The 21,762-nt window shown below is 43.3% G+C and overlaps 1 protein-coding gene across 3 annotated transcripts in view; it reads left to right on the top strand.

Annotated features, from left to right (window-relative positions):
* Nucleotides 1-4,737: 4,737 nt before the first annotated feature.
* The window catches only part of LOC147441827 (LMBR1-like membrane protein), a 54,587-nt gene continuing 37,562 nt past the window's right edge, over nt 4,738-21,762 (top strand). For 2 of the 3 annotated variants that reach the window (XM_086528221.1, XM_086528219.1), the window contains exons 1-6: nt 4,739-5,037; nt 5,133-5,209; nt 10,678-10,839; nt 11,448-11,658; nt 11,812-11,898; nt 12,007-12,146. In XM_086528221.1, coding sequence (XP_086384347.1) covers nt 4,870-5,037; nt 5,133-5,209; nt 10,678-10,839; nt 11,448-11,658; nt 11,812-11,898; nt 12,007-12,146 — 845 coding nt within the window. In that variant the 5' untranslated portion in view covers nt 4,739-4,869. Of the gene's footprint in view, nt 5,038-5,132; nt 5,210-10,677; nt 10,840-11,447; nt 11,659-11,811; nt 11,899-12,006; nt 12,147-21,762 lie in introns of all 3 variants that reach the window. The other variant, XM_086528222.1, reaches the window with a different exon arrangement.

The following is a 21,762-nucleotide window of genomic DNA, read 5'->3' as shown; positions in this document are numbered from 1 at the left end:
TCCAATTGGTTTTGAAGTTGCATATGGATATCCACCAAAGTTTGAAGAATCGAATACGGACAATTTTTAGCATTCAAAACATTGTGATCTCTCTTCTGACAATAGCCACAAGTCTTATGTGATTGGATATTCAAGAGCAAGGTTTGCTTCCACCATTCCTTGACAACTTCCAAAATTGCCAAAACATCTTCACGCAAACAAGCATCATGCCTCTGAAAGGACCTCCAAGCAGTATACTTTGCTCAACAATGGTACTTTGAGTGATATTTGGAGTGACAAAGCTGACATTTCGAACTAAACGGTTTGGATAGAAGACCAATTCACTTTTGAACAAATTGTACATCAATGTTCATTCCTATTAGTCCTGCATTCTAGACAGTGTTTCCCTTAGCTATCCTCTGATACATATTCAACCGAGAGCATCCCTCGACTGTTTTGGAATACCGTTGTCTCGACAGAACTCTATCATACTCGAAGGTAGGCCCAGTATCAAATCCTCGCTCTGATTCCCCGAGAATGGTTCTGATACAATCTTGATTCTCCATGAGCCTTCTAGTGGATCTTCTTCCACGTCCCACTCTTTGTTGGTGACATTAATGAACTGCAATAGCTAACTCATCCCAAATGGGAGATAGATTCTCGGTCAAGAGCTATTCATCTCACCACTATGATCACCAAAATGGAATGAGATGGTCACTTCTGATGGTTGGAGAATTAGAGTCAATTAGATCAGATCAGACATACAAACTTCAGATTAGACTCCAGATGACATTCGATCAAATAAAGATTGAAGTGGAAATAGAAGATAAGAGACTGGAGTTAGAACTAGAATATATTCAGAACTGAATGTATACAACTAGAATTACATACAGTCACGAGAGCAAATAATGTTCAGAGCAAATGCCAAATGAGTACAAAAGAGTCGCAGTAGACTTCAGAATGAACAACAACCCACAAAATGAGTAACAGGCCCTATTTATAGATACCCGACTAGATTACTGGCTGACTATACACACTACAGTTACTGTGGTAACTATGTTTGTCAATAACGACAAGTTTCTAACTCCAATTTTGGTTTTCAACTAGGATCTTTTCTCATTGTCTATAAACTCCTTTGTATCGGGAGCAAAATCTCAAGCCAAAACGGTGCTCAAAGTGTTACAAAATGCATAGGTAGGGAATACCCCAACTCAAAAAAAAACCCTCACACAGGACCCTCCAAAAAGCTAAGCAGACATAAGAGACTAGCCATAGTCTCAGAAAGGGCTCTTCTAATCTAAGTCTCAGAAACGGCCGGGACTACCAAAAATGCCCAAAAATGGCTCCACATGAAGTAGATAAAGCAGTTTCTACAATTCAAGTACTTGAGTAAGAACCGCGCACAAACAGGTCCCAAAAACTAATGCAAGCAGTAGACAAGATCGATACCTGCTCTCTAAAGAGCTCAATGGCACTCGAGGTGCTCAAAAAAACAAAATGCATCAACAATGAAATTACTACCAAAAAAATCATGCCAAAAATGCTTGTGATGACCTTGTACCTGTATCCAACAATGAGAGTCGCTACCTGTGTCTATCTAAAGCTCGGAGATAAGTGCGTGCATCAAATGTGACCACAATAGACATACATAAGTTTGATACAAAAGGAGAAGCAAAACCACTCTAAGGCGAGCAATAATGCCTGTCAATGTGTTTGGCCACAAAAAGAAAACACATGTGGGCTCTAAAGCTCCCAGACCTATGAGCAGAAGAGCTAGATATCTGAAGCCAATGCTGTCTTTCGTTGCCAGATGAAAGTGTCAAAAACACAGAGGTCGTAAAAAATCCATCACTGATGCCGCAATCCAATGTATGGGATGCCATGAAAAATTGAGAATGGGTATCAATGGTGGATCTAGAAAGGCCGCCGATGTCGAAGGTACTAACAAAGGTCAAGACCGAGATGGTGTTGGAGGAGAATGGATGTCGAGTCTAAGAGCCTGGCTCATCGATGCCAGGAGATGAACACGATGTCGATAATCAAGAACCACAAAGAGACCTTATATCTCTCTTGCTCTCTACTCATGCTTTGACCCGCTCTTTGATGTCAAAGAAAATCCTTGTATGTGTCGAGCGTGGAAATGATGGAAAGCCGTAGAGTGCCTCTCACTCGACTTGTGATGAGGCCAGAGAGCTATGCCCACTCTCTCTCTACGATGCACTATCTGAGGCCGGGTCGTCTCCTGCTGTGTGCCAATGTTTGCACACACTCCAAAACTACCGGTGCTCTAGCTTATGCACAAGCTCGTGTGCATGTGCGTGCATGTGTGTGTGTGTGTGTGTGTGTGTGTACACAAACAACCACGCTTTCTTAAAAAAGAAAAAATAAGTTGCACTAAATTCCCCTTTTTCAGATGCTGTTCGTGAGCTCCAAAGAAGAACTCTAGCGCTGCGTATTTCTTTTCTTGCTGAATTCTGGAAAACTCCCTCTCTCCCTTCTACTTGCTTGAAATTTATTGTTGATTCTAGAAATGTTGCTTCTATGTGCCCCTTTCCACTCCAGCGCTGCTCTAAGGTTGAGGTTTCATTGATTTCCATCAAGCCGGGCTCTGATACCAATTGTGAGGGCGATGTGTCCCATGTGCGTACGTGCGTGCAGGAAAGGGAAGAGGAAGAAGAGAGAGCTTGCTTTGGGAGAACCATGCTCAAGGAAGGAACATCTGAGGAGCATCAGGGTGTGTGTTCTTTATTGCATATATGAAGAGTAAATGGTTTGTCATAGTTAGTAGTAGCTGTTGGGTCTATCACTGTGGGTAGATGGCCACAAGCCTTTAACCCAACAATATAAAGGCTCATGCTATATATAGATTCTTGCCTATTAACTCTCCTTGGGGTAGGACACTTGTTGTGACACATATCCAAAGGTAGATATATACTCCTTTCAAAGTCCTTTGTTCTCTCTCTACTCTTTTTTTTTGTGTCACTTGACTTGATTAATGTAGTTGTCGGTGGATTTCTAGTACAACAGTACAATATTCAATGCTATGGAGAGTGCGGAATCCTTGCTTTGGGAGCATAATTCTCCAAGAGATGTAAGGGTATACAAAGACAAATGCATTCTCAACATAGGGATTTATGGATGTACTTCAATGGCTGCAAAAGCTTATAGGAGTGTGTGTGGTGTGTGTGTGTGTGTACATGTGTGCAATTCAAGGAAAGAGTAATGAGCAGTGCAATTGGGAGCCTACAATTCATACTCGTTGCTTGTCAAAGCTTGGTTGTGGGCTTATGCTACTATCAGTAGTAACCTCTTTCTGATTAGACATAGTAGCATCTCTTTGCTTGCACCTCCTTGCGGTGTCTTCTTCTTTGACTTCCTTGCCTACTTGCCCGTTAGAATTGCTCGCCCATCATATAAACGTGCACATGTGAGTATATATGGATTTTGGCCTCTCAAAGGCCTTCACAAAATCTTGAAGCTAGCATCAAAGATCTAAGCCATGATTTGTTTGGTAGGTAGAGAGCTTCCTTGGACCGATATATATGGGAGCAAGAGTGCACAACCTCAACAAGTCGTCAATGTAGATTTGGATGTTAAGAAGCAGTGGAAGGGAAGGGTTCTACGGAAGGGGAGTATTCATGAAGACACCACAAGAGAGAGGGGAAAGAGAAGAGCAAGTAAGCTTAGTGGGTATTTGTCCTTCTTTTTAATACGTAGGCAGGTTTGTGGTTGGATAGAGGTATGACATTTTTTGAGAAGTAGAGAGCAAGTTTATGGTTGGACATAGGTATGACAAGTTGGTGGGTTCATGAAGACATAATGGCAGTTATTGTTCACATGCTTGAACACGAAAAATTCTCCAAAAAAATATTGGTGCTCTCATAACAAGACAAATAAAGCACCACACTAGCCTTCCTCTTCCAAAATGTATTTACTGGAGAATTGCAATGTGCAGTTGATGTTTTTCTCCTTTATGGATCATCATAACAAGCTTTTAAAGGTGAATGACATGTCCAACATCCATTGGTCACATTAATACTTCAACAAGCCAAACTGTGTCCTAATACTCGAAGCATTTATAGTATCCAAGAGAAAGCATTCTTTTGATGTTAGTTTTGAGGCATTTACAAAATCCAATAAAGCGCTTTGGAAGCCACTAATGGTTTCAGATGTAGTTTTGGTCTATATATTTGGGCATGCATGAAAGGTACTTGGATACACATTCCTTTTGTACCTTGTGAATGTTTAAGCTATGGTGCTTAAGGTGAAGAGGGAGCTAGGCTTTTCTCAATATGAAACCAAGCTTGGTGTTTGTAAGGGGCCTTTATTCTCGAGACCTTGTTTTCATTTTAGAACCCCTTCCAATTAACAATAAAAAATTGAAAGGGCTCTTAATACTAGCACCCCCCCTCAATAAGCATGAACAACTATGGTGAAAAGACAAACAAAGGGCTCCCCCATAGGCTCTTAACAATGCATATGGAGGGCTTTCTTAAGGGATAGCATTAGCCCCATACAACTTCTTGCATTTTCAGACCGTTGATGCATGTCATCAGAGAAATTCCTTGCATTTTTGCTAAGAGGTGCTTGAAGAAACCCCTTCCATTTCTTAGTCACCTTTTACTTGCTGCAACAGATATTGTACTGCTGATCACATGACATCTTTAATAAAAATAGCTTGATTTACTATTTAATAGATAACTATAGTTGGGAAAGATGTGGGTATAGCATTACATTTCCCCTTGCTTTGCGTGATCACTGCCTTCGGGGGGTGAGCCTTACTTTCTTAAAAATTCAATTACTTAAATTGGAGCATCAGGCATTGTTCTCTCTCTCTCTCTCTCTCTCTCTCTGTCTGCCTGCGTTGTTGCCCATCCCTTTGCTGAAGGCATGTGGATGTTTTACGCGATCGGATTGCCATTCACCCTGGGCATAGTGGTGGCGACTTTGAGGTATTTTGCTGGGCCTGATGTCTCACGCTACGTCCTCACAGCCGTCGGTTATACTTGGTTTTGCTCCCTCTCCATAATTGTTCTTGTTCCCGCAGACATATGGACGGTACTTATTCACCTTGCTTTGCGTACATTAGTCTCGACTTGGTTCTTGATGTGTGTTTACGCGTGCATGTATGTTATAGCGCTAATTGCATGCAGACTCTTTCAAATGGCAACAATTCTGGTATCAATCTGCTCTGGAGCTGGTCCTATTGGAGTACCTTCTGTCTTACTTGGTAAGGGTAGAAATATACCTGTGTTAGCTCTTTGAAGATCTGAACAGTTACTGAATCATTTAAAATTTATGTTCTTCGTAAGAGAACTTTTACTTGATTCTATGGCATGTTCCGAATTGTTTTACTATTAATGCTTATTTTGCAATTCTATTATTGAACTAAGAGCTTTTACTGTTTTAGAGAGATAAAATTAGCAGACTTCCGAGAGAATTTATAAGGAGAGGAAATTGTTTAGGATAGAAAGTCAGGTTTAGATTGAGAAAATCAGTCTTCTCTGGAGAGAGAATTGACAGAAAATCAGGTTTAGATAGAGGACTGGTTTTGATAGAAAATCAGGTTTAGATGGAGAAAATCATTGAGAGAGAGAGAGAGAGAGAGAGAGAGAGAGAGAGAGAGAGAGAGAGAGAGAGAGAGAGAGAGACGCTTTGTGCTCTGACTTGGAGGTTGAAATGGACCACGTTTAGAATCACATCAAGTAGGTGCAGATCTAGGTAGTAGGAGGTGGGCGCAGGGGGAGTGATGATGGACACTAGGTGGAAATTCATGGCCATCGCAAAAGAGGAGCCCCTCTCTTTAGGTGGCGAAGAAAGGGTGGAGGGACAACAATTTGTGGTGGGAGAGAAGCGAGAGTTTCTGAATCTCTCAATTCAGAGAGTGGATCCGTCGAGATTTCAGCCATAGACAAGGTAGTAACTTCAAGAATTTGACCGAGTGCGTCAACAACTTGATTGTTGGATCCTTTTCTGTAACGAATCTCAAAGTCAAACTCTTGCATAAGCTCAACCCATCTAGCCTTCCGGCCTTTGAGATCACCCTGATCACAGACATAGCGCAAAGAGTGATGGTCTATCTATGCAACAAAAGTAGAGCCATAACCCCTTTTGTCGATCAAGTTGGGCACGGCAGTTATCACGTTCCCCTAAGAGGACGGTGATTGCTTACTACTCGTAATCCCTTGTCCCGTTTAAACCCCACTCCGTAGTTTGGAATCCCTTACTTGATAGACTAAACATAAATACCTTGAGATCAACTTCCGGCCATCTAACCCTCCGGATCCACCCACCCACCCACCCACCCACTGAACCTTTCGGTAAGTGTACATTCCAAGGTCATATTATCCTACTAGGAGGGAAAAAAAGATTGAAGACAGGGGAATCAATTGACAGACAAGTCAGACAATTCACTTTGTCATGCAACCATTACATATCCTTAGAATGTATACTTATGAGGCATGTTCTTGTCTTTTCCAACATTCTATCTATCTTAGCTATACAAGCGGCACACTTATACCCTTGTCATTCTTCCTCAATCAGTTCCTAAATGACTAAGGTGTCTGCCGCTCCATGATAGCTCCATCACAAATTTCCAGCTGATCTATGTATGGGAGGTGTTGCCAAAATTGGGTTAGAGTAGTGGTATTTTTACTCGATAAAAGTGGGACAACTTGTAGAAGTTTATAGGTTTCTCTGAAGTGTTTTAAGAATAAAGAATACCGAAAGGGGCGCCAGTCTTTGGCCAGTCTTTGGGGCCACCAGGGTATCGCTGTCTGCTTGGGAGCCCTCTAGCTACCAAGCCGTGAAATGTCTTAAAGTGTTGAATTCGAGTCACAAGTTTATTCGTGTAGTTCCTTTGTGTCGTAAAGTTAACGAAGTAATGATCGGGTGAAAGCGAAAGTCTACTGCCCTACAAGCCGGTTTCAACGCGTGTCCCTAGGGCTCCCGCACGCAATGGGACAGTTCCCTTGTATTTTGGACGAGTTCTCACGCGAGAAAACTCTCCAAATTCGCAATCTTTTGCGAAGGAACTGTGCGTATCTGTGGGAGATTAGCAATTAGCTAATCCGGTTCTTGTTCAAAAGGCTCTTGCCTTGGGCAAACGCGCATAAAACCCTCAGAACGGTATATAATCATCTGAGTAGCCCAACTAGTGGGGCATTACCATATGTGCAAAGGGGAGAGAGGGATGCATGAGAGCAAATCATCGCGCTACATGAGACAAAGGAGAAGGCAAGCTTTCCATTAAAGTTGTGAACTTGCATCCATTACTCACACACACTCTGTAGGTCAATTAATGTTCAAAAATCAGCCTCTAGTCTCAAAATGGGAGCCCCCTCTTGGGATGAGTGACTCTGGAAGTGTGTTGACTTGCAGGTTGCTCTCGTATTGCCATGTGTCTAGTTTGCCTCTTTTGAGTTAATTCCCTAGCTCCCACCAACTAATAAAGTTGTGACTTACCGAGTGGCCTATTCCATTTGGCGCACACATGCTTCCATACTCATCAGAATTCAGTGCTAACTGGCCCAACCAGTCCCAACTGACCGACCTAGACTCTTGATGTGAGAAACATGTTCGGCCGCAGCCGTTTCACACTGCCATGCAATGTCCACTTGCACCTTTTCAAGGGTTCCAGGGAAACAAGTAAAAAGAAAAAAAATAAAAATATGTACTACATATTTAAAGAAGGCAACCTGAAAAATACACCTCCTAGTGACATACCCCACCCTTGAAATACTGCAAGCAATTTTGCTTGCATGCCAATAATACATGCGGATATTTGTAACAAACTTGGACACTCCAAGTGAAGAATCTACCGCGACACGACAGGAATTCACATTCACAATTAGATTCGACACCGGCCCGACGGAGTTTCGTGCCAAGAGGTATTGGCCCCAAAGACTGGCGCCACTTCGGTATTTCTTTTTGTATTAAAATCTGTGCTCAAGGTACAAGGGAGGGGGAGGGTCTCACTCTCAGACTCTGCGTCCAGATGCTCTGAGAAGTGGGAGCCCAAGCCACACTTATAAAGGTTTACAAGGGATGCCAAAAGCAGAGCCCCAAAAGTTGCCCATAAAAATCATTTAAAATAAAGCAAGCTTCACGAGCTTTTACATTGCGTAGGTCTTTTCCTTGCTTTTTTTTTTCCACGCAAATCAGCCAACGTAAGATCCGTATAGCTGCCGCTTTTTTCTGCCGCGATTTACGGAGACTGCCATACAGTCCTGCCATATCAGCAAGTTGCGGAAACTGTTGTACAGTCCTGCCATGTCAGCAGCTTGCGAAAAATCCTGAAATTTTGCCACGTCAGCACTTCAGCCTGCAGCCGCAGCCAGCCGGGGTGTGTGTCTATGCCACACCGGTTTGTGACAATATCTCTTGATATCACATATATTCTATGATGGGAATCCAAGATATACATGCTTCCAGAAATGTAGCGTTGGATGATTAAACAATCCCACCAACCTGGCTATCACACATATATCAAGCATGGAAGACTTATGGTGTACTCTCAAGCACAAACTTCTCTAGCCAAATTCTGTATGGAAAGAGTAGATACAATTGCATAACTTCTCCTTTCAGCATCATGAACCATGCTCTCACCGGGCTCCAAAGGGCTACATCAAGTCACTGTGGGTTCCATATGAAAGGCTTCAAGATATAGTTGCAATAGTTGAGGTGAATCAACCATCCATTTAGCATCCAAAGATGTATAGTTCTTGAACTTCACCAGATAGCGTCTTGCAACCTTTCCTCTAACCTACCTTGTGTGCCAATATCTGTTTAGGAACAAGAATCTCATCCAATTCTTTCACTTCGGGCTGTTCCTCCTCAAGTTTATTCTCTGGCACATCACCAACACAGAGCCTTAGAAGGCTAACGTGAAAAGCATTATGTATTTTTTAACCTTCTGGTAGCTTCAACTTGGAAGCTACGTCACTGATCTTTTCTTAAATCTGAAAAGGACCATAATATCGCATGCTGAGCTTAGGAAACAAACATTCCTTGCCTTTCCTTAAGCTGTCCTTTTCAAAGCGCAAAAGTACCCAATCACCAAGTAAAATTACAAGTTCACGACGGTGATGATCAGTAGCTTTCGTTTGCTTGGCTTGAGTTCTCTCGAGAGCACCTTGTATGTTTCATCCCTATCTTGCACATACTTGTCTGCCTCAAATATCTTGGCCTTGGTTTGCAGAATGGGTGGGACTTTCTTCCCTCCTTCCACTATCTCAAATGGTGCCTTGCCTGTTGACGTATTCACAATGTTATTATATTCAACCAATGGGAGATGGTGTTCCCAAGTTGCCTTGTGCTCTGTCACATAACATTTGAGCAGATCTAGGATAGTAGAATTTGCCTCTTTTGATTGTCCATCAGTTTGTAGATGAAACGAAGATGAGAACTTAAGCGTAGTGCCCATGTTCTCAAACAATGCCTTCTAGAAAAGTCTCGTCATACGTGGATCCCTGTCACTAACAATTGACTGAGGCATCCTGTGATATTTAAAGATATTGCTCATGATTATCTTGACCATGTGTTCTTGCTTTATCTTCTTCCTAACAGGAATGAAATGGGCCTGCTTATGAACCTACAAATGATAGTCCAAATCCCATCATTGCCTGCTTGCATTCTTGGAAGATCAAAGATAGTCCATCGCTATGCTTTCCCAATGGCTGCAACAATCCCAATTGCTTTCTCCTGTCAAATTTGACTTTTTGGCATTCTAAGCATGATCTTACAAATGTGTCAACATCTTGATGTAACGCTGGCCAATAGAAAAATGCCTCAACCCCTTTCAAGTTTAACTGTTCCACCCAGTTCACAATGGTACGGAATTGACACTGCTGAAATTTGGGGCTTTCGTTACAACGCATCAATCAAAGCAAAGAAACAAAAAAGGAATCCTTTTGTGGGTAAGTTGCTCGAGGAAAAGGTCTTGATGGCTGAGAATAAATGCTTTATATGCGAGCAGCCTGGTCACTTTGCTAGAGTTTGTCCACAAAGGAAAAGACCAGCTGACTCAGATAATAAAGAGGACAAGACCTTATAATTGACTTTGTCCACATATAAAAACATAATCCAAGCCCTCAAAGTGGTGCCCACACCTCGGATTTCAGTGCTGACTGGCTCATACACAAGCCATGCTGAAGGCCAACTGGCCTTGGCCTTGGCCCATTTCACATTGGCAATACATTGTCTTGGGACCTTTAGGCCTTGCCTACTTGCCCGTATCAAAAGCTTCAGGGGAAAATATAAAAAATAAACATAAGATACGTAGATGCCAAGATACACCTCTTGGTGACACAATTCTATGGATGCTGTGGTGCTTTCGCTTCTATTCTTACTGGCAGCCCTGAGCTATAAAAGCAGGTCTCAGAGCCTTTCTTGCATCAGTCACAGTTGCATGCTCAACTCAGAAGGAAACACTGCTCTGAGGCTGATTGTAGTATTGTATGATTTTCATGTCTTTGGAGTAATAAACCATTGAGTCGTTCATTTTTTCTTTTGGAATAGTCGGTGATTTCTTCGTTTTTTGTGACTCTCAAAGAATTCAGTTTGTTTTTTTAGCTTTCAGACGGTGAATGTGGTATCTTAATTCCAAGAAGTTATTTTTCAACTGCTGTTTATCCTGCTATATATGAGATATAGATATATGACATATGTGGTACTATAACTTCATGCTGCAATTCGCAGGCTTATTGTTCCTCTTCTGCAAGGATATGAAGATGCTGGCGATTTTACTGTTACTCAGAGATTGAAAACTAGTATACATGTTAACTTGGTATTCTACTTGAGTGTTGGAACAGTGGGGCTTCTTGGAATTGCCATTCTTCTAATACTTCACAAGCTGCAATGGTAATGCGTTTTTCTCAAAGAAAGAAAAACCTTGAGATACTGTAACTGGTATATTTTTTACTGGGATGTTAATTATGGGAAAGATTTTATTTGCATCATCTAGGAGATGGTAGGCTTTAGAGAACATTGCACTGGGCATTTAGTCACATATGTAGATGCAGTGAGCATTGTTAAGTTGTGAAGTGTAGTCGAAGGAAGGCTCTGTCCCCAGAAACAAGTTAAGGTTAAACAGTTGAATAATAGAGAAGTAAAGGATGGATAGACTTCTTGCCGTTCGCTCAAAGAGCGTTAAAAGCTGACGTACTAAAAAGGTAGGTAAAGACCTTAACTCTTTGGACAATATGCTTAAAGGAATTGTGGCAAGGCTGTGCAAGCTGAGAATTTAATAGATGCTATGTCTGGTAATTTTTACTCCATCATAAGATTAGACCTGGGGCTCAAGGTTGTCAAAAGATATGGCGCATTGCCTGCATCGTTTGAGGCAGGTGCATGATATTATAGTTTTCAGTGTGCTGTGCTTTCATTGAATTTGAGTTTGACAGTTATAAAAGTTAACTGTATTGACAATGTACTGTCTCTTTATAGCAGTATTTGTACTTGCTTGACAGGAATCGTGTTATGGGGCTTGCGATTGCCTGCTCAAATACTTTTGGTCTTGTCACGGGCGCCTTTCTTCTTGGATTCGGTTTACTAGAGATTCCTCGCAGTATTTGGCGAAATGCAAATTGGACTTATCGTCACAAACGGCTCTCGCATAGTGTGGCAAAGGTGGCAGTGAGTCTTGATGATGCTCATCAAGAATTATCAACTGCGATAGTGGTAATATTGTCTTCTATTCATCCTGACATTTCATATGTTTGTGAAGCATGGTCATTAAGGCCTTTTAAGCTTCACAGTCTTTGTGCTGTTACATTAGGCTCCATTATTCTGCAGGTTGGCCTCTATTTGTGACCATTTATGCACCTATGCCAGATTGCTCAAGCCACTTCCAATCAAATGTCAAGGAGGGATCCGTTACGACCATACATGGATGTGATCGACCATATGCTGCTGCAAATGGTCCGTGTTTCCGTTTCTGGACATTTTAGATCGTTTTTTGCGAAGTACTGGCTTGCAGATCATAAAAGTGATTTTGATTGATTTGCTCCAAATCGTGAAATCATGCAGGCTGATGAGGATCCTTCGTTCAAACCTTCTGGAGGAAGAATGGGAGAAAGCGACATGGACTATGATGCCGATGAAAAATCGATGGCTGCTCTCCGTCGAAGGCTGCGAAAAGCCCGCTATTTCTATTGCCGTTTCAAGAGGTGAAAGCAGGCTTTGTTTCTGAACTGACAAGCTGGCTGCATTGGAGGTTGAAATATAAGTTTTATGTTGATTGTGCTGTTTCTTACCATCATATGGTGCTGTACGTTATGGAGGAAACTGAAAAAGGGAATCCTGGCTAGGCTCTTGTTTTCCAGCTGTTCATGATGCTTCTGTGCTGCCTCTTACTTTCCCATGAGTGTAGCAGAATCGATTTTGAATAATTAGGAAGGGCTTCAATGCACAGATGCTGACAGAGAGAAGGAACGAAGAAAGAATCTGAAATGACTATGTCATTAAGACAAAAAAGCCTGAAGATTGTAAGGATGTATTCGTAGACAAGTTATATGGCTAGGTAAATTTTTAAAGGAAGTGGTTGGTAGATATGAAATGTGGGACACGAGGAGATGGAAGTAATTGGAGTCTGTAACTCCTTTTATCATGTGTTTAGGAGTCCTCTGCTTGAGCTGTTGTTGTTCCAAGAGTCTTGTATCGATATTCTATTTTTATGCGTAAGTACAGTGAACCCTATTCAGCTATTTGCCGGTAATAAGGTGGTCAGTGAGGGGTGTATGCTTTGTCGTTGGAGGATCATGTCCAATGGAGTCGGTCGCATGAGGACATTGCAGTATTTATACTTTCCCTATCACGAGGCTGTGCCAACCGCTAACCTTAGTTGTTGATTCCTTTACCTTGATTTTTATTTAATTTTTGGGACCCTCTTTTTGAAGTCACAAATGATTGGACATTGTATGGCCAGTGTGAAATGGCCGATGGCCGAGAGTTTCACCTGCAACAGTGAAGGCCTAGTCGCCACAAGTTGGTTGGACCGATTAGCATTGGAATCCGAGCAGTAAAAGTGGGACACTTCATAAGTTGGTGGGTACTAGGAAATTAACTCAAAAGAGCCAATTGGACACTTGGCGGCTTCAGAGCTCTCAAGCAAGCCACATCAGTTGGGGGCACCCAAAATTGAGAGAGAAGGGCTGATCTTCTTGACTGTGAAGCCTACAGTATGTGTGTGTGTGAGTAGGGGTACAGGTTTACAGCTTTAATGGAAAGCTTGCCTTCTCCTTTGTTCTATGTAGCACGATGATTCCGCTCTCGTGCACCTCTCTCCCCTCTTGAATACAGAAACGTGATGCCCAGCTCAAAGGCTACAATATGTGTGTGTGTGAGTAGTGGGTGCAGGTTTACAGCTTTAATGGAAAGCTTGCCTTCTCCTCTATTCTATGTAGCACGATGATTCCGCTCTCGTGCACCTCTTTCCCCTCTTGAATACAGAACATGATGCCTGCTCAAGGGCTACACATCTGGATGTACAATTGTGTGTGTGTTTATGCGCGATTGTCAATGCAAGAGCCTCTTGCACAGGTACTCGATTAGCTTATTGCTAATCCCCCACAGGTACAGGATTCGGAGAGATTTCACGTGGGAAATCTCGTCCAAATCAAAGGGCAAATAGCCCTATAGGTGCGGGAGCTTGAGGGCTCGCTACGGATGCGACCGGCACGCAAAACGGAGCCCAAAACAGGGAATTTCAGCTTGTTGTGTTTTTCTGCAAGTTTAGGGTTTTGACCCTTTTTGATCCCTAATAGTTCCAGGAGCTTCGGGGAAGTAGGGAACTGTGAAACAGGTGATCCGGTGCATTTTAGAGGAAAAAACCAGAGATTGAACGTGCTGTATTTTCTCTCTTGGTTTGTCAAAGTGCTCTAATGTGTGCGGGAAATCACCTAGGGTATTGGGATTTTGTCTATGAAGCCTCCTTTTGTAGTTATGCTGTCGAAATTGGGCTAGAGTAGGTTATTTTCAGCCCAATAAAAGTGGGACAGCTCGTAGGAATTTACAGGTTTTTCTCCATAGTTTAACTGAATAAAGAAATACTGAAAGGGGCGCCAACCTTTGGGGCTAATGCGGTGTCAGTGTCTACTTGGGAGCACTCTAGCTGCCAAGTCGTGGTTTGTGTGAAGTGTTGAATTCTAGTCTCAAGTTTATTCGTGGAGTTCCTCTGTGTTGTGAAGTACAGGTAAAGTTAATCAAAGTAAAGATCGGGTGAAAGCCAAAGTACCTTGCTTTAGTGAGCCTACGGGCCGGTTACATGGTTTTATCATCGGGACAGAATCACTTTTTCTCAAGAACTGAGCCTTGGTTGGTTTTCGGTGAAGACACAAGCACATGAACTTGGAATTACACTATGGCTGACAGGACGAATGACACCAGGGAAGAGGGTTCCTCTTTGCAGGACAGACATGCTGATCTTCCAGTGTTTGAGGTTGGCGAGGGTTGTTGACCACCGCTGTTTGTACCTTTTGTTGATGCGAATGCTCCACAAGTTCAAGGGTTTATGATTGGGCAACTAGAGGAGGATGCGTATAGGATAGTCGATTGTTGTTGTGAATGTGTTTTCTCGGTTGGTGCAGAATCCCACATTTATGGAATTCCGGCAGGCTCCACCGATGTCACAGTAGACAAAACAATTTTCATGCAGTAGAGCCCATTGAGGCTCAAGCCTAGGTTCCTTATGCGTCCCAATAGGGCAGGGCGCAGTCACATGTTGCGGAGTCAGTTCGGCTTCCAAGATAAATTCTTTCTGTCCACGAAAAGGTGGATAGGACACCAATTCTACAGACTTTATGAGTTCAGCCAGCCACCTTACAGAGGCCAATTGTCGGATTAAATGGACAGGGAGTTTATTTCCAGGCTATGCATCAGGTTTTTCCACCACTGTGGCACATCTTGGGTATTTCAGGGGTTGGATCTGTGTTTCAAAGCAGGGGTGGTTAAGCGCCTGGAAACCAGCAGTACATGTCTGGAACAATCTTTGGGGGTATGTAGTGCATGATGCCAAATCGGCTTCAGGGGTGGATCTGTGTTTCAAAGCATGGGAGGTTAAGCGCCTGGATACCAACAATACATGTCACGAACAATCTTTGGGGGTATGCAGTGCATGTATAGATAGCAATATCGGCTTACAACTAGGATTTCAGTGCAATTAGGGCCAGTTTGGGGTGCCACAAGCTTTTGGGGTATGCAGTGCATGTATAGCAATAACGGCTTACAACTAGGATTTCAGTGCAATCAAGGCCAGTTTGGGGTGCCACAAGCCCCTTTTGGTATGACTAGTTTTTTTGACTAGCAAGCAAATATGGCACCAGGGAACCAAAATGTCAATGGCCAAGGGACACAAATGATTCCCACCATTGTACCAAGGGACACAAATGATTCCCACCATTGTACATGGAGTGTTGGATGGCTTCAACAAAAAGGTCACCTTGCAGCATAGGGGCAAAACTCACATCCTGGATGTAAAGCTTAAAGGGGAGTCTGTCTCTATTGTATCGGCTTTGTCTATCACTTTTGTAATTAAGAATCATCTTTCTGCGTACTTGATTTTTGCACGTGATGTTTCAAATAATTGTCAGTCAAATTTATCTGTGTAGGTCAACATTTTTGCGAGAGTTTGTGACTTTTTTTTTGACTCATTACCGTCTCGGTTGCCGTCGAAGAGGCCTGAGGATCATGCGATAGATTTGGTCCCAGGGTGTAGCCCACCAAATTGTCATGTGACACATCCAACCCTATGTGTCCAGTGGACAAGCTACAGCACGACAAGGGTTCAGTCAGTCCAGTCAGTCTAGATTTAGAAGTGATCTGGCACTTTTGTGAGTTTGTTTGCAGATCGTGCATGTCCAGTCACTTAGTGTAGATGCATATCCTCTGGTTGCACACAACATGATCATAAGCATTCCCATAAGAATCCATCAGAATCAATTTTCCAATGCATTTAGCCTATTTTCCCTATTTTTGACATTTTTTAAAGTGACTTTTGTTGGAAAGTAGGTAGGGCAAATTGAGTAAGTTTGTATATAAGCAAACCTAAACTAGCACTAATTGGCTGAAGAGGCAGCAAGAGCACCAGTGCTCAACATGCAACTTCTCAGCAAGAAATTCCCTTGGTGGCGGTTTCCCTCCAAGCAAGGACTCAGATCCCCTAGCGTTTTCATCAAGCATCCTCACCAGGCATACTTAGCCCCTAGCGTTTTTCATCCTAGCCTCATCGCCAGACAGTCCCAGCCCTAGCGTTTTTCCTCCAAGGAACTATCGCCATAGATCACCCCCCTTGCTGGCGTTTTCAGCATATCAGAATTACCCACAACCCTGGCGTTTTCAGCAAAACATAACAGCAGATTTTCAGCCATTAAGAACCTGCCCACATCAGCGTTTTAGTGTCAGATCGTTTCAGCCATTAACGTTTTTGAGGACAGCAGCCATTCAGCCTCAGATTTCAGCAATAGCGTTTTTGGGACAACATATAAAGAGTAGCAGATTTCAGCCAGAGCGTCGGCCTCGTCATCCCCGTCGTCGACATCGACCTAGCTTAGACGTGCATCCGTCACATGCATTCAGTTTGTATTGGTTTGTGCAATCAATAGTAGACCACTCTCGCCGACGAGAGTGGGGCCTTCGGAGGAGGGTTTTACAACGTCTTCGTGTCGTATTTCTCTTCTCTCTCTATCTCTCAGTCTCATACACTTGCACGCACAGTGTCCATTCACTTTGTTATGATCATTGCACTCTCTCATTAAGAATGGAAGGCTCTACCTTCCATAAGAACAAAAAGGAACCTTGAGCACAGTCCGGAGCACTCATCTTTAGCATAGTTCAAACATTCATTCCGCTGCACCTAACATTGGTATCAGAGCTTTGGCAGCGTTCTGTATCACTCAAGGAAAGAACCACAAGAATCACAAGATTTTTTTTGCTTGTTGCGGTCGCACGAACCCAAGTTTGCTTGGGCGTGTCGATTCCTAATCGTGTTTTTGAAGAGTGACAGGAATCCCAAGAAAGAAGGGCTTGTCCAGCCTCCCCGTGTGCCTCTTTTCACTCATTGAGAGTGGACTGTGCATTTAGCGGCCGGCCAGTCGACGTGAGGTGGGAAAAATAACCTTGGTGTGAGAGCAAGGCCGCCAAGGGGTGCGCCCGCGGAAAAGAGCAGAACTCGGGTGAAGAGAAGATCCTTCTCAAACACAGATTGCAAGGAAAAGAAGACCCTCAAGAACCTCAAGACCCTCAGAACCCAAGACCCGCAAGAACCCAAGTTCCTCGTGAACTTAAGAACCAAAGATCATAGTGCATGGTCATCACCCGAAGCGGAATGGATACTTCGCATACAGGTGATGAGCATGGGAGTGGCAAAGAAGAGTTTTCCCCACCAGGAGGCTTTCCCGACCCCCTTCCCCATCTACGCCACGAGTTGTACCAAATTCTATGGAGGGGATGGTCAAGTCGATGATGGAGATGATGGCACAACACCAAGAAATGAATCGAGTTGCATTGACACAACTAGAAAGAAAAGCAGAACGACAAGAAGCCATGGAACGAGAGCGCGAAGAAAGAAACGAAAGAATTGCCATACAACACATGTCCTAAGCTTGACTCTAATGAATCTAAAGAATCCACAGAACCCACTTCCTCTGTCAATGCAATTAATGATAACACGAGTGTGCCCCAAGTTTCTCCCGACCCTCCCATTGATGAGTCTCTCATTAAATGTTATGGTCATCTGACGGGGCAGCGTTTTGTCATATTGTTTGACCCAGGTAGTATGCATGATGTGATCAGTCCCTCTCTTGTTGAGAAAGCCCGCCTAGAGGTTAGTCAGAAATCTTCTCTCGAGGTCTTTGGCTTTGCTCCTGGTATGGACTCTCTCATCACGAAAGAGTGTCTTGTTGTGTTGTTTACAGTTCAACAAGCTACTTTCCGTAGAATTTTTTTTTGTCTCTCCTCTCTCAGGATCTGATATGGTTTTGTTTGTATAACCCTCTCATTGATTGGGCAGAAAATACGTTCACTCTCAATGCCAATAGTGACTCTCCCATTGTCATTCGTGGAGAGCAAGTTGTTCATTCTCTCTCTCTCATTGCTAATGTGTAGGCGAAGATTGAACGGATTCAGGAGAAGGAGACTCTATCAGTCTCTTCTTCTCCAAAGCATGACACACAGGATTTGCATGATTATGAGAAGCATGATAAATTGAATGATAAATTTGCATAAATTGAGTTTTAGCACGCATTATCTTGGCTCTTGAGCCTAGGTCAGCACGAATGATAATGATTCGTCAGCACGCATTATACGAGTGTTTCATTCGTGATCGTTTCCTGTATTTTAGTAAGCGTTTTTATGTGATCCCTTTCCCTAAGCTTTACATATTGTACGTTGAGCACGTTTCACTCATGAATGAGCACAAATGCATGCGGATTGTTCATGAAAAGCTGAAAGGTATGCATTCAAGGAATTCACATTCCATGTCTCTTCCTTGGCACGACACAGTCGTAGAAAGAGCACATGAAAGTATGAGCACCAAGCATGGGCATTTCCGTTGTGAATTGCCACAGGTGATTGCTTTAGATCATAAGGGAAAGATTCGATCTCATTGTTTGCGTGTGTGTGGTGAACGGTTTGGCACTCTGTCTCTTTGTTCATCTACATTGCATGCACAGTCTTTGAGGAAGACAAGATAATCACTTTACATGGTTTTGTGTTGGAAGTGGTTTCAGGAATTTTCAGCCATGGAGATTCTTGAAGAAGGAAGAAGCATGACTCTCGATGAAGTTGAAGCATCGAAGGAGCCACAAAAGACTATGTGTCGCTTTTGGCGCAGCCCAAACAAGCAAGTGTTGCAGACCTTTATGAAGTTCAAGTACCGCACGACCCACACATCAGAGTGGGCCGGCGAAGAGTCCCTTCCAGGATTCCGGATGCTATTGGCGATCTCCCTCGACGTCATACAGTTCGGTACCAGTACCTCACTTTGAAAAGGAGGGGATGTCACGTGACACATCCAACCCTATGTGTTCGTGGACGAGCTACAGCACGACAAGGGTTCAGTCAGTCCAGTCAGTCTAGATTTAGAAGTGATCTGGCACTTTTGTGAGCCTGTTCGCAGACCGTGCATGTCCAGTCACTTAGTGTAGATGCATATCCTCTGGTTGCACACAGCATGATCATAAGCATTCCCATCAGAATCCATCAGAATCCTTCAGGGGAATTTTCAAGTGCATTTAGCCTATTTTTCCTATTTTTGACATTTTTCACTTATTATTTTTAAGTGACTTTTGTTGGAAAGTAGGTAGGGCAAATTGAGTAAGTTTGTATATAAGCAAACCTAGACTAGCACTAATTGGTAGAAGAGGCAGCAGGAGCACCAATGCTCAACATGCAACGTCTCAGCAAGAACTTCCCTTGGTGGCGGTTTCCCTCCAAGCAGGGACTCAGATCCCCTAGCGTTTTCATCAAGCATCCTCGCCAGGCATACTCAGTCCCTAGCGTTTTTCATCCTAGCCTCATCGCCAGACAGTCCCAGTCCTAGCGTTTTTCCTCCAAGGAACTATCGCCATAGACCACCCCTCTTGCTGGCGTTTTCAGCATATCAGAATTACCCACAACCCTTGCGTTTTTAGCAGGACATAACAGCAGATTTTCAGCCATTAAGAACCTGCCCACATCAATGTTTTAGTGTCAAATCATTTCAGCCATTAGCGTTTTTGAGGACAACAGCCATTCAGCCTCCGATTTCAGCAATAGCGTTTTTGGGACAGTAGATAAAGAGTAGCAGATTTCAGCCATAGCGTCGGTCTCGTCATCCCCGTCGTCGACATCGACCTAGCCTAGACGTGCATCAGTCACATGCATTCAGTTTGTATCGGTTTGTGCAATCAATAGTAGACTACTCTCGCCGACGAGAGTGGTGCCTTCGGAGGAGGGTTTTACAACGTCTTGGTGTCGTATTTCTCTTCTCTCTCTATCTCTCAGTCTCATGCACAGTGTCCATTCACTTTGTTATGATCATTGCACTCTCTCATTAAGAACGGAAGGCTCTACCTTCCATAAGAACAAAAAGGAACCTTGAGCACAGTTCGGACGGAGCACTCATCTTGAGCAAAGTTCAAACATTCATTCCGCTGCACCTAACACAAATAGACCTCCCTACAGGGTTAGTGCGGCTTAACAAAAAGTGATTATGAGCCAAGTAGAGGAGCTGTTAGAAAAAGGGTTGATTAAACCTAGTTCTTTACCCTTTTGCTCCCCAGTGCTTCTAGTGCAGAAGAAGGATAGCTCTTGGCGCATGTGTATTGATTACTATGCGTTGAATAAGAATACCATCAAGAACACGTTTCTTATTTCAAGGATTGATGATATTCTTGATCATTTAAGCGTGTTGCAATTTTCAGCTGGATGGACCCTAAGAGTGGGTACCATCAGATTCGTATCAGGCCAGAGGCTGTGCACAAGACTGCGTTTTGGTCTGTATGAGTTCTTAGTAATGCCATTTGGTCTGACAAATGCTCCTCCTACATTCAATATGATGATGGATTGGATCTTCCGCCCACAACAAAAGTTTGTTGGCACAATTTTTAATGACATGATAGTTTGTTCAAAGAATGAAGAGGAGCATAGGCGTCGCTTGACCATTGTGTTCGAAGAGTTGCGTAGTCATAGGTTGCTCATCAACCCCAAGAAAAGTGAATTCTTCTTGGAAGAGATCCATTTTCTAGGCCATATAATGTCAAAGGATGATGTCTGGATGGATCCTGCCAAGGTTGAAGCAATCAAGACATGGCCAGACTTGAAGACTGTGCATGATGTCCGTAGCTTCGTGGGATTATGTTCTTACTACAGAAGGTTCATCGAGAACTTTGCCAAGATTGCTTCACCCCTACATGCTTTGCAAAAAACTTTTAATCTCTTTAAGGAAAAGATGACTTTGGATCCTGTAATTGCTAAGGAAGGTATTTCTTTATTATATTAAAGCTTGAGCAAAGTACAACACCCGAAGGGGTCCTTTGCTCTCAGACTCTGCGTGCAGATGCTCTGTAGAGCGAGGCCCCAAAGGGTCTATTTATTCTTACAAGGGATGCCCCAAAAGCAGAGTCCCAATAGCAGTAAACTCAAAAGCAATCAACTATCAAAAGCATATGGTCTAAAATCTGCCCCCAAAAGCAGTCAGTGCAAATTGTGGAAGTCTGTATAGCTTGCCACGTCAGCACCTGTCAGCGCCGATTGCGAAAATCCGTATTGTGTGTCCACGTCATTCTGTTGTCCGTACAACTTGTTGCCATGTCATCACCCTCTGTTTGGGCAGTACTGCCACGTCATCTGTTTGTGACACTTCTGTTCTATGTAGCACGATGATTCCGCTCTCGTGCACCTCTCTGCCCTTTTGAAAGCGCTACTCATCGTATGTACAATTGTGTGTTTATTCGCGATTGCCGAGGCAAGAGCCTCTTGCATGGGTACTAGTTTAGCTAATTGCTAATCCTCCACAGGTACAGGCTGATTTGGAGAGATTTCACCCGAGAAGTCTCGTCCAAATCAAAGGGCAAGTAGCACTACAGGTGCAGGAGATGGAGGGCTTGCTACGGATGTGTGTGACCGGCACGCAAAACGGAGCCCAAAACAGGGATTTATAGCCTGCTGTGTTTTTCTGCAAGTTTAGGGTTTCGACCCTTTTTGATCCCTGATAGTCCCAGGAGCTTCGGGGAAGCCAGGGAACCTACGAAACAGGTGATCTGGTGCATTTTAGAGGCGAAAAGCAGAGATTCAGCGTGCTATATTTTC

The sequence above is a fragment of the Adiantum capillus-veneris genome, chromosome 14, assembly GCF_014529385.1.
Source record: "Adiantum capillus-veneris isolate H3 chromosome 14, ASM1452938v2, whole genome shotgun sequence".
Lineage (NCBI taxonomy): Eukaryota > Viridiplantae > Streptophyta > Polypodiopsida > Polypodiales > Pteridaceae > Adiantum > Adiantum capillus-veneris.
Note: the sequence above shows the minus strand (reverse complement) of the source record. Positions and strands in the feature narration are given on the sequence as shown.